We start from the raw sequence: 10,928 nt of genomic DNA on the forward strand, positions 1-10,928 counted from the left end.
ATCGGTAAATTTACATAGTTGTAATCATGTCAAATTTTTAATTCAATCGTCTTTGCGCGGATTGACGAAATAATAGTATCAAATATTTGCAATATTTTATTCCACATCGACGAAATGAATTATAAATCCGATTATTTTCAAGGAAGGAATCAAGACGTCAATATACGCGAATGGTGGCTTTCAATAAAAACAAACTGTGAAAGCGAATTAAAAGGATTTACCCGGTTGGAACGATGAGTAACGGTGATCAACGGTATCTTATCACCGGTTTTGTTATCAGAGGCACTCGGCTCGATACAGAAAAACTGATTTCAGTTCTCACTGTGAGGTTCTACCGGTAGTGATCTCGCAAGAAATCATGAATTACCGATTTTTCGTTATTTTTATTTTCACCTTTGCGACCGTTGAGTGCCAAAACGTTGCCAATAATGCAAATGCAAACAATACGAATGCAACCGTGGACGTTGAAACTACCAATCTGAAGGAGGAGGAAATATTTGAGCCGAAACCTCCACATTTGTGCACAGTATGCAATTGTATAGGTAATTTCAAATCAACTAAGTGCAAAGTTCTGCCTATTAGTCTATTAAGGACCAAGCAACAGTTTATCGTAATGTTACAAGTAATTACATGTCTTTAAGTTTCATAAAATTGTAGAATCTACGATTCTGCAAAATCTACATCTTCCGGCAAAAATAACGAAATCTGGCGAAAAAAATGTTAAGTGAATTCTTGGAATTTCCTTTGTCTAGTAACAGCGTTAAAAACAGAATTTGGTAATGAACGAATACGATAATTAATCTTAGGTCCTTAATAAACTAAAACACCGTGTACGCTGGTCATTATATAACGTATTAGGTTTATTTTTCTTAATTTTCTAATTTCGAGGCTATTTGAATAGAAAGCAGTATTTTACCATTGCATGATGTATAATACTAAGACCAGTTAAATCCAAAGAGTCTTTTAAAAATTTAAACCGGTAGATCTACTAAGTTTCAAATGACAGACCGACAGTAGAATCAATATTTTATAAATATTCAAGAAATGTTCAAGGAAAGATAGAAACGAATATAGGAATATTCGAACGTGAGAAATAGAAATTTATAAACGAATGAATGTTTTTCTATCAGATGATATCATAGATTGTGGAAACAGAAATTTGACCCACCACTTCGAGGGCGAACAATGGTCCAATAAAACAATAAAAATAGCGTCGTTCAAAGGGAATTTATTGGTTCACGTGAAACCATTCCCAAAAATAGAAATTAGGAAACTGTCGCTGCAGAAGAACGAAATCATGAGAATCGATCCTCGAGCCTTTAAGGAGATAATCAATCTTACCGAGTTGGATCTGAGTCATAATCAACTTACGACGGAAAACTTAAAACCTGTCGTGTTTGAGGTAATATTTACGTGCTAGTTAAGCACATTTTAAGTCATAGAAATATATATTCATAATCGTAATGAAACATTACAGTTCTTGAACAATCTTATAACGTGTCACGATAAATCAATAGTAATCGATTAATTACCTATCATCGTTGGTTACATCCATTTATATTCTTTTCGTCTAATCAGTATTATGGATATTAAATACATTAACTGAAACGTAACTTCGATAGAATTAAATTATAAATTTCAATTTACAATTAATATTTAAAGCATATTGCATTTGATAATATAGATTACCTTTTTCAAAACGGTACTAGCATTGCTGAAAGGCGAAACAAGCTTTGATTTAATCGTTTCTCATATACTTCTAAAAATTGAATCATCTCTATGTCTTGATACCTCAGGGCAAATTTTCACCAGATGCTTACGAACCATTGGAAAAGCTAGTGGTCTTAGATTTGGCTCATAACGTGCTCCATTCGTTGCATCAAGATCTTTTCGAGCACATGGAAAGTCTGAAGGTGTTGAACCTTTCCTGGAATCAGTTCTCGAGAATCGACGAACGTACGTCCATTGCGATCAGCTCTCTTCCGTATCTGGAAGAGTTAGACTTGAGTTACTGTCGCCTAAAGACACTTTCGGACGTTCATTTCTACTCATCTAGGTAAATATCTCAGTTCCTCGATACTACTGCAAACTATCAGGCAAACATTGATACAGTAACGGAAACTGATTCGATAGAACGTATTACACTGATAACAAACTCTAGATATAGCATTCTACAAATTATTATACAGCAAATCTCGATAACGTACAATATCGTCTATGGAATTACACGATGTGTGTTAAGTATTTCATGGACTGGTCTATTTTTTATTTTTCATTTTTCTACCAGAATATCCATTATATGGATTATTGAGAGTAAAAATGGAATAATTGCAATATTCGAGAAATTATTCCACCAAAATGTTTCAATTAATTACCTGATATACCGTTGTCTTTCAATTCAAAAAAGTTAAGTCAAAGCGCTCTATGTATTTCTTTTCTCATTTTTCTTGGTTGTTCTTTTACTTTTCAGGTACAGTTATATTACACATCGCTTCGTTATGCTCTCTAGGTTTCATTTGGAAAAATAAGACAGATTTCTTTACCTTTGTAAATTAATTTCATAAACTCACATTGAGAAAATTTGGTTTAGTCCAATTTTGTTCTCGATAATTTGTCTCGTATAAACACAGTCTCATAAATGGTTCATTTAAAAGATTCTGAAAGCGAATAAAAATATAAAAAGTGGGAAGAAAAAGATTAACAGCCTACTTAGACGATATGCTCGTGTTCTAATTGATTACCTTCGCACGATGTTTGCATCTCACGTCGATTTAATTATTATCCTCATCGATATCATTAATAAACCGGTTTACATAAAGCTGCTTCTGAAATTACTTGCTGCGCGAATACTTTTTCTTTTACGCACACTGTTATACGTCAATAAGTACGGATAATACGTTGGAATGTAAAAATACACGTCTACGTACTACTTTACTTAACTCAATAAACCATTCTATTATTTGATATACCCATTTTACTGTACAGACTTAAGAACAGTGAGGTAGGTATATCAAATAGCAGAATAGTTTATTAAATCAAAGCCAGTAGCCGATATGTATTTTTGCATTCCAACGTGTTATCCGTTATATATCGACGTACACAGTGAGCGTGAAAAAATGGGAAAAAAGATATTTGTGCAGCAAGTAATTTTAGAAGGAGCTTTATATAATTACCCTTATTAATAAAATTCCGTGATACAAAGATATATAAGTGCATACTTGTGTAAATGATTGGAATACATTTGATGTAGAGGAAGTTCAGATATACAGGAACATCTCTTAATTGGCTGAAATAGCCGCGTTAATAATTTAATTAAAAATAAAATTCATAAAAAGTGAGAAACGAGATACAGTCATTATTTGATACATGTATAGCATACATATAACGTAAACGAAAGAGTAAACAATTTTCAATAGTCCTTAAAAATTCCAGTATATTCGGATACATTGTTACGAACAGAAATAGTATTTTATGGACGAGAGGACAATGATCATTTATGCATGTAATCAATTTACAGGAATCTAATATCTCATTCATTCCTGCTTGAACCTTGCCAATTATTCCATATCGTTTCCCTCTCCTTTCCTTTCCTATTTTCTCTGTTTCCCTCCCTCCTTCCCTTACTTTTTATCTTTTCCTTTTCTTCGTTCCATCCTTCTCTCCTATACTTTTTCCATAATTTAACAATTTATCTGCGTGATTCATTCAACAGCGTGAAGCTATACAATCGAAAGAAAGTTCTACAAAATGTCAGTGTGCCAAATAATATTCCGTATTTTCTTTCTCTCCACTTCTGAATTTTCCTGGTATTTTCATAAAATATGACACATCTGAATTCCACGATTTATAAAAATATTATTAAAAAATTGTATTAACGAACCGTCTTATACAAGGTCTGCTCTGAAATTATTCCTTATACGAATATCTCTTTTACACTCACTTTATTTATTTTTACCCTATTACCGTATTAAAAGTAAGACCATTATTATCTTTCTTTTATTTATTTTGCTTTTATCATAATGTCTTGGTAAATTGTTTAATAGTATCTTCGTGCACTGTATGGCTTCACAATACGATAAGACACGTTCTACGTTTAAGTCTAATCAAATGGAACGCTAACTAATAATTAATTGATTAGATCCCTTAGGAAGCTTAACTTAAGCGGAAATCTATTTACATCTGTTCCGAAAGCTCTCGAGGAAACAACGATGCTCGAGGTGCTTTACCTGGACGAAAATCCAATTCAAATTATCAATCACTCACACCCGTTTCCACTTATTCCAAAACTGAAGGAGTTAAGCCTCTGTTGCATGCCTCATTTGACGATCGTTGGACCATATGCCTTTTCAGGCTTGACGTCTCTCGAGCATCTTCGTATAGAAAACTGTCCGAAACTGGAATCGATCGATGATTACGCTCTTGCCACGCAGGTAACTTCATCCAGAAATAGCTGTTACAACCGTTAGTTTTACGTATTGTTCCATTGATTCGTTAATTTTTATTTAAATCGCGTTAACTTAACTTTTATTAATTTCATCTCTCGCTATATTAATTTCATCTTTCTTCCTCCACTTAATTCTAATACAATCCATAACCGAGAAACATATTGATCGACGTTCTATTTCCTTTTCATCATTTTCATTTATTCGTTCGTCCGTTTCCCTTCAGATAGAATAAGAACGGTTATTACGTGCCAAATTATTATTATAAATTATTGTAGAGTAACTCTGAGGCACCTGTGTGGCCGCCACTAAAGAAACTCGATTTATCGGATAACGCCCTGCGATATTTGCCTCAGCAATTGGTAGCAAGATGGGACTGGCTTGAAAAATTGGATCTGATGAACAACAAATGGAGCTGCGATTGCAATAATCAATATCTGGTAAGTTCTGGCAATCACGAAACGCACAATCCACTTCCATTTGTATCGCGTACTTTCCATCCAACCAATCGATCGTTCCTTCGATGCCAATTGAAGATCAGAGGTGAAAAATCTGTTACGTGTAGCATTGTTGATTTTTAGTGTCACTGTCGGATTAAACAGCAGAATGTTAATATAACGTGTCATTGAAAACGAAAGTAATTAAGTCTAAAGGTGTTGCCAATCTTCTAAATATAACGGTTGTAAATTGATCAAGTTTTACGCAAGCCAAAAGTATAATTATTATTAAGGAAAGCCAGAAGTATAATTATTATTAAGGAAAGTCAGAAGTATAATTATTATTAAGGAAAGCGACATTTTAAATATGTTTAGAAGAACGAAGAAACGTATGTTTGACTAGAAAGGCAAGCATCAAAATAATTCCAGCAGTACGAGAAGTAAGAAATAAAAAGATGTGACTTAACGTGTTCCTCTGCTGGTAGTCTTCGATTTACAGGTCGATCTAGTCGAACTATCCTCTTTCCGAAATATCACTTCCATCGCTCTTTTTGGCCGAGTATCTCGTATGAAATATTCTCTCCATTAAACCGAATTCCGATGAAACTATACCTGGAAACCCAATGCGGGAACACGGTAGCTTTCGTTGTATGTTTGGTCTTGTTCGAGGAAAAACTGCGCGACGATGACGATTGAAATTATATTAAACTACTTGATTTTTCGAATTTTCGTATTAAACACTGGAACTGTTGGAAAATAGAAAAGTGCAATATAAGATATTACGAGTTTCCAAAACTATTTTACAAGATACGGAAGGCACGGAATTTCATATGGAAAATAGTAAAAATTAATAATCCAAGATGAAGCATTGAAATTCTTGTTTCGAATATAATAATTATAAAATAGAATAATACGATAGAAATGATAAAACGATAAGGTGGAAATCGTACAAATGCAACGATATTAATTTCTTCTTTCTAGATTGGCACGTTGCTGCCAACATACGGCAAGAAGCTCATGGGAGACGAGCTGGATTCACTCACCTGTACTTTCCCGCCGGAACACGCTGGCAAGAACTTGTCTTCGTTATCCCATCGAAGCTTGCGTTGCTTGGACTTATACAATGCAAAACCGGAAAGGGACGCGACGATCCTGATCGGCGTATTGGTCGGTCTGTTGCTCGCCATTCCAGTCTGCCTGACGATTTTCGTTTTCTGGCGTCGTGGCTTCTTCTTCTGCGGCACTCAAGGACCCGCCACCTTCTCACGAGCTTTCTACAAGAGAGCCACGGACGACGATGAATTCTGAGAATTTTCTCCTATCGATGAATAATCCTCTATCCCGTTAGTAAAAAGAGGCGAATAAAATGACCAGACTGAAAAGCATGTTTATGCAAATTTGTATCTTTGTAAATGCAGAGATTCGTTTCATTCGGCAAACATTTTAACGAGTACAAATTTTATTCTCCATTGTCGACTTATCTTTTCACGTAGAATCGACAACGATCACTGAGACCGCCTGTATAATTTCTGGCATTGCCATAATTTCGTACAGACGTGTAAACATCGCGCAGTTCAATAGCAATTCAGACGATCGCTGTGCCTCGCTTACAAAGCAAGCTACGGTGGAATTTGTAGAAAAAATAGCGCAAGCGTGTACTGTGAATCATTTGCCAGATATGGACGATCGTACGTTTCTTTATTAAGTGTTTGTGATAAAACACGAAGTAGAAACGATAAGGTGATAGATACGACAGTTTGATAAGATAGTATCAAACTTATACGATATATATGGTAAGAGCGTGGAACGGAAATGTTAAATATTTTGTAGCAATTCGCAGTCTTTTCGACGATATTAATTTATGTTGATCACGATTTATAAGCTATCGTGGATAATCTGTTCGCATGTATACATGTATTTAATCATCCAACGATGTACGTGTTTTGTAATAAAAATGCATATTGTAATAAAATATTGGTACGAAGATCGTTTTGGAATTATTGTTGTGGTAAAATCGCGTTTGCAAGAGATCGACAGTTCTTTGGAAGAATTAGACGAGAAACAATTAAGCGATCGTTTCACACATCCGTTTGCGAAAACTTACGTGTCATAATTGACTTTCAAATATGCGTGTAATTACCGTCTGGATGATGAACGATTACGAGTACATTATTTTTATCCTGACGAATCTCCAAGCGGTTCGTTTACGCTACTCTTAACTATCTGCACTGCGCTCAATGCTCTGGATTTTTATTAGCACCAAGAATATATCGAATATATTAGATATAACTCGGTTTTGTCTCGCATTATTCCACAGAGACTTCGCATATCGACCAAAAAGGCACGAAAGGTGACGAACAATTCCTAGGAATATTGGTCGAGATGTGACGCACAAATCAGCAAAGTAAGAAGGAGATATTACTCCTTCCATCTTTATATTGATATATTTTAACGTTTCTACCTTATTATATCTCCATTTTCCATTATTCCATACGTCTATGTTCCTACTCCTTAAGCTTCTTCTTTAATTCGCACACACATCACCAGACTTTACGTTACTCCAATGCATTACATACACGCAAACATATTTCTATGTTCCTAGTATCTACGTTGTATTACATGTTCTTACATTCCTACATAAACACCATCTATACAAAGCTTCTCCGTCGATTATAATTAAAAATCGCTTCAGGATTCTCAAAGTACGTTAGCCATCGTGCCACCACAGTTGCAAAGTCGCTCAACTTTATTTGCCTTGTTCGATATACAGCACAAAGAGACCAGTTACAGACCATTGTACGTAGCTGGAGCTGTTTGGTAAAACGCACGTGCAACGACGCAATCGTCTGTAAAACCTGAGCCGATGTATCCATCCCTGACATTAGAGCGAGGCTGTCTCTATTTAGGCGACGGCGGAAGGGGAAGTGGCGCGTGCCGGCATTTAGACGGGGTTGCTTCCGCGATTATTGGGTAAATTAACATCCCGGTAATTGTGTTACCGACGAGTGTCCATTCATCCGTTCCGTCGATCCCTCGGCGGTCCGCAATACGGCGTAGCCGGCCCTCGATGTCGATAGCAAAGCCGAAAATCCCGTCCGCAAGCTTAGCGCTGTCGAAACTAGCCCCCTGTTCCCGCTGATGTTCCGGAAACCGCTCGCAAAGTCCACCGCCGCGCTCTAAACACACCCTCTCGGGACTTGTTACACGAGAAATCGCCAACCTTCGCGGCATCATTTAGATACTAAACGACTGTGACTATCATGCATCGTTTCATGCATCTGATCGTTAGTGGCGAGACCTATTTTCGGCGTTGGAGGTAGGAAAGGATGGTCCAGTGTTTTTCTCCTTCGTGGGGATTACAAGGTGTTACAAATACTGAACATGTCTCCTCGGGTTAACAAAAAGCCTCGTCACGATAGACAGCAAAATTACATCTTGGTTACCTATCGAAAGATGGAAAAGTGCATAGATATAAATTTTTGGAATTTTAACTTGGCTATGATTCGCAGTTTGTCATATGGATGTACATGTGTATACAGTGTGTATGGAAGTATAGGAAATAGAAATGTAAAACTGTGGAAGTATGGAAAAATGAAGATAACGGTATGTAAGAATGTAAGACTATAGAGATATGAAAAGACATAAATACCTATAGAAGATAGGAATGTATAAATATGAGTACAAGTATGGAAAATAGAATGGAGAAAGGGACGCAGATTGAGAATTCGTTAAACACTATGAAATCTTCTTCTCAGTAGGTGCAATTAGCGGTTGCATAGGGCGTCTCGTCGTAAAAATTGCGTTAGCATCTACGACGTGATGCCATAATAATTCCATTGATCGAGAGCCTACGCTAAGCTACAGAGGATCATACACACAGATATACACGAACACCTATCTATTTTGGACCTACATCGTAAGTATCTACATCCTGCGTCGTGTACACATCGTCCAACGAGTAAATCTAATTTTGATCCGCCTGCTCCTCCTGATCCGCATTCTCCATCCTTTCAAGATTCGATACAGATGTATTGACTTGCGAAAAGCTTTTATATACTTCAACGCAGACGGAGGATCAATACTTATGAGAAAGAAGTAAAAAAGGAGATAAAAACAGCCGGAGAGAAAGAGAGAAAAAGAGAGAGAGAGAAAGAACGTGATGAAATGCGAACAACAATAGACAAACGAAATGCATCTCCTTCTTCAAAGAAGGTTTTATTAGTTCTTCGTGAACAAGAATATGAAGCTACTATATCATCGCATTACCTTCGCTCTTCTAATTTAGAATTTCGCTAACGAAATACTACACTTCGATATAGCAGAAGAACTCGAAATACAACATTTCTTCGCGTTCCTTTCATATACAACCATAGATTCCGCGAAAAACAAAATTTCATGCCGAGAGGAAAAACAAATATGACCAATAGCGTAGAAAATAAACGATCGAACCTCTGCAACGTAAAGAAATACCTTAAAATTCATCTGAAATTCTCCACCAGCCATCTTCGGAACAAAGGACGATCGGCGGATCCTCGGAGGGAATGCTTAAAAAAAAAAGAGCAATAAAAACCAGCGAAAAAAAGTAAAGGAAAGAAAAAGATAAAGGCGAAAGAAATACAATTTAAGCGGTAGGAAAAGCTACCTCAAAGGTACACGCGTGAACACCGTTATCGTGGAGTGGATGTGAATGCACAACGACGACATGGGGAACCACGAATACAGAACATCTCGTTCCTCCACCTCCACCTCCACGGTTTCCTCCTCCCTTTCTCTTTCGGATCCGGCACCGAGGGGGTTGCTCCGGCGAACACAAGGGTGAGAGAGAACCGCGTCGGTGGCTAGGAAATCCTATGACGAAACAGCATCGTGTCCATGGTAACGGCGCCAATGGTACCGCCCCGCGTTCGCCACGGGGCCAACCGTGAGGGCGAGTGGCGTCGCGACGCCGGCCAATAACAACGTGACTCGAGCCCCGCGATATCCGCTTCCCAAGCTTTACTTTTCTTGACCAGTTAGAGCGGCTGAGGGTGGAGATGATCGCGCGCGCGGGGGGTTGAATCGCCTTGAATCGCGCACCGATACTCCCTAAACGTCGACGAAGAACGACGCGACGCCGCCACGATCCGCGAGTTCTTCCTTCCTACAGCTGCTTGCCTTCGATTCCCCTTTCAATTCAATTAGAATTTTCCGCTGCAAGCCGCCCGTGCAACGCGCCAAAACGATTCTCGCCTGCCACAGTGGATTGCCTGTATATTTTTGTTTCTCTAGTTTCTTTAGTGCAGTAGTGCAGTTTACGCGAGATCAAACACGTTTGGTGATGCCAGCACGCGAACCGGGACAGTGTACGTGTCCATTTTTTGGAGAGTTTGCAGCCCCTGAAACCAGTTTCTGCAGCTTAGTGCTTGGTGAACGTGATGATCAGGATTTTTGGTGAACTTTGGCCAAGCATCGGTTCGATGGCGGTGGTCGTTGGAATATTTACCATGGATTGAACTGGACTAATTGTTTGCTGACGTTGATTGCAAGACTGCATTTAGGACGAAAAGTACAGATTGTAGAGCCGTAGAGTAATCGAAGACGTTTATATCTGTTGTCAGATAGACGTTGATGTGTACTGCGGATTGAACTGGATGTTGAGAAGTAATTGGTCGATGAGTTGGTTACAATGTCGCCTGGACTTCTGCAAGATATAGAACGTAGAGTTATTGAAGACGTTTATGTCGGTCATCTGATAAATGGCATCTTATTGTGCAGTTGTAAGATGTAGAGTAATTAAGGGCACTTACACCGGCGAAAGGAATGTTTCTATGCGGATTTCTAAAATGAGATAGAAGAAGATACCAGGGCTTTTCGAATGGTCAAGATCTTCAACGTTGAATTGCCACTCGTCGATCGTCGAACAAATAACATGAAAACAAACTAATAAAGCGAGAAAAAATAAAAACACTTAGTTAGAGTTAAAAATTCAAACGAATGAAATCAAGCTTAACGGTATTAAACTTACATGATTGATATATATAACTTTTTGAAGAAAACTTCGCCAACTATG

The 10,928-nt window shown here is 37.7% G+C and overlaps 1 protein-coding gene and 1 long non-coding RNA gene across 2 annotated transcripts; one reads left to right on the forward strand and one right to left on the reverse strand.

Annotated features, from left to right (window-relative positions):
- The first annotated feature begins 298 nt into the window (after nucleotides 1–298).
- Nucleotides 299–6,857, forward strand: LOC117210232 (leucine-rich repeat neuronal protein 2-like). Its single transcript, XM_033453041.1, has 6 exons — nucleotides 299–542; nucleotides 1,131–1,402; nucleotides 1,797–2,056; nucleotides 4,139–4,430; nucleotides 4,721–4,882; nucleotides 5,861–6,857. The coding sequence occupies exons 1-6, from the start codon at nucleotides 359–361 to the stop codon at nucleotides 6,185–6,187; spliced, it is 1,497 nt and encodes a 498-aa protein (XP_033308932.1). The 5' UTR covers nucleotides 299–358; the 3' UTR covers nucleotides 6,188–6,857.
- Nucleotides 6,858–9,026: 2,169 nt separating this feature from the next.
- On the reverse strand, nucleotides 9,027–10,798 carry LOC117210221. Its single transcript, XR_004488058.1, has 3 exons — nucleotides 10,666–10,798; nucleotides 9,522–10,559; nucleotides 9,027–9,423 (listed from the first exon to the last, which is right to left on the reverse strand). It is a non-coding gene; the product is annotated as an uncharacterized LOC117210221 (long non-coding RNA).
- Nucleotides 10,799–10,928: the final 130 nt, after the last annotated feature.

The sequence above is a fragment of the Bombus bifarius genome, unplaced genomic scaffold (assembly GCF_011952205.1).
Source record: "Bombus bifarius isolate JDL3187 unplaced genomic scaffold, Bbif_JDL3187 scf7180000008199, whole genome shotgun sequence".
NCBI lineage: Eukaryota > Metazoa > Arthropoda > Insecta > Hymenoptera > Apidae > Bombus > Bombus bifarius.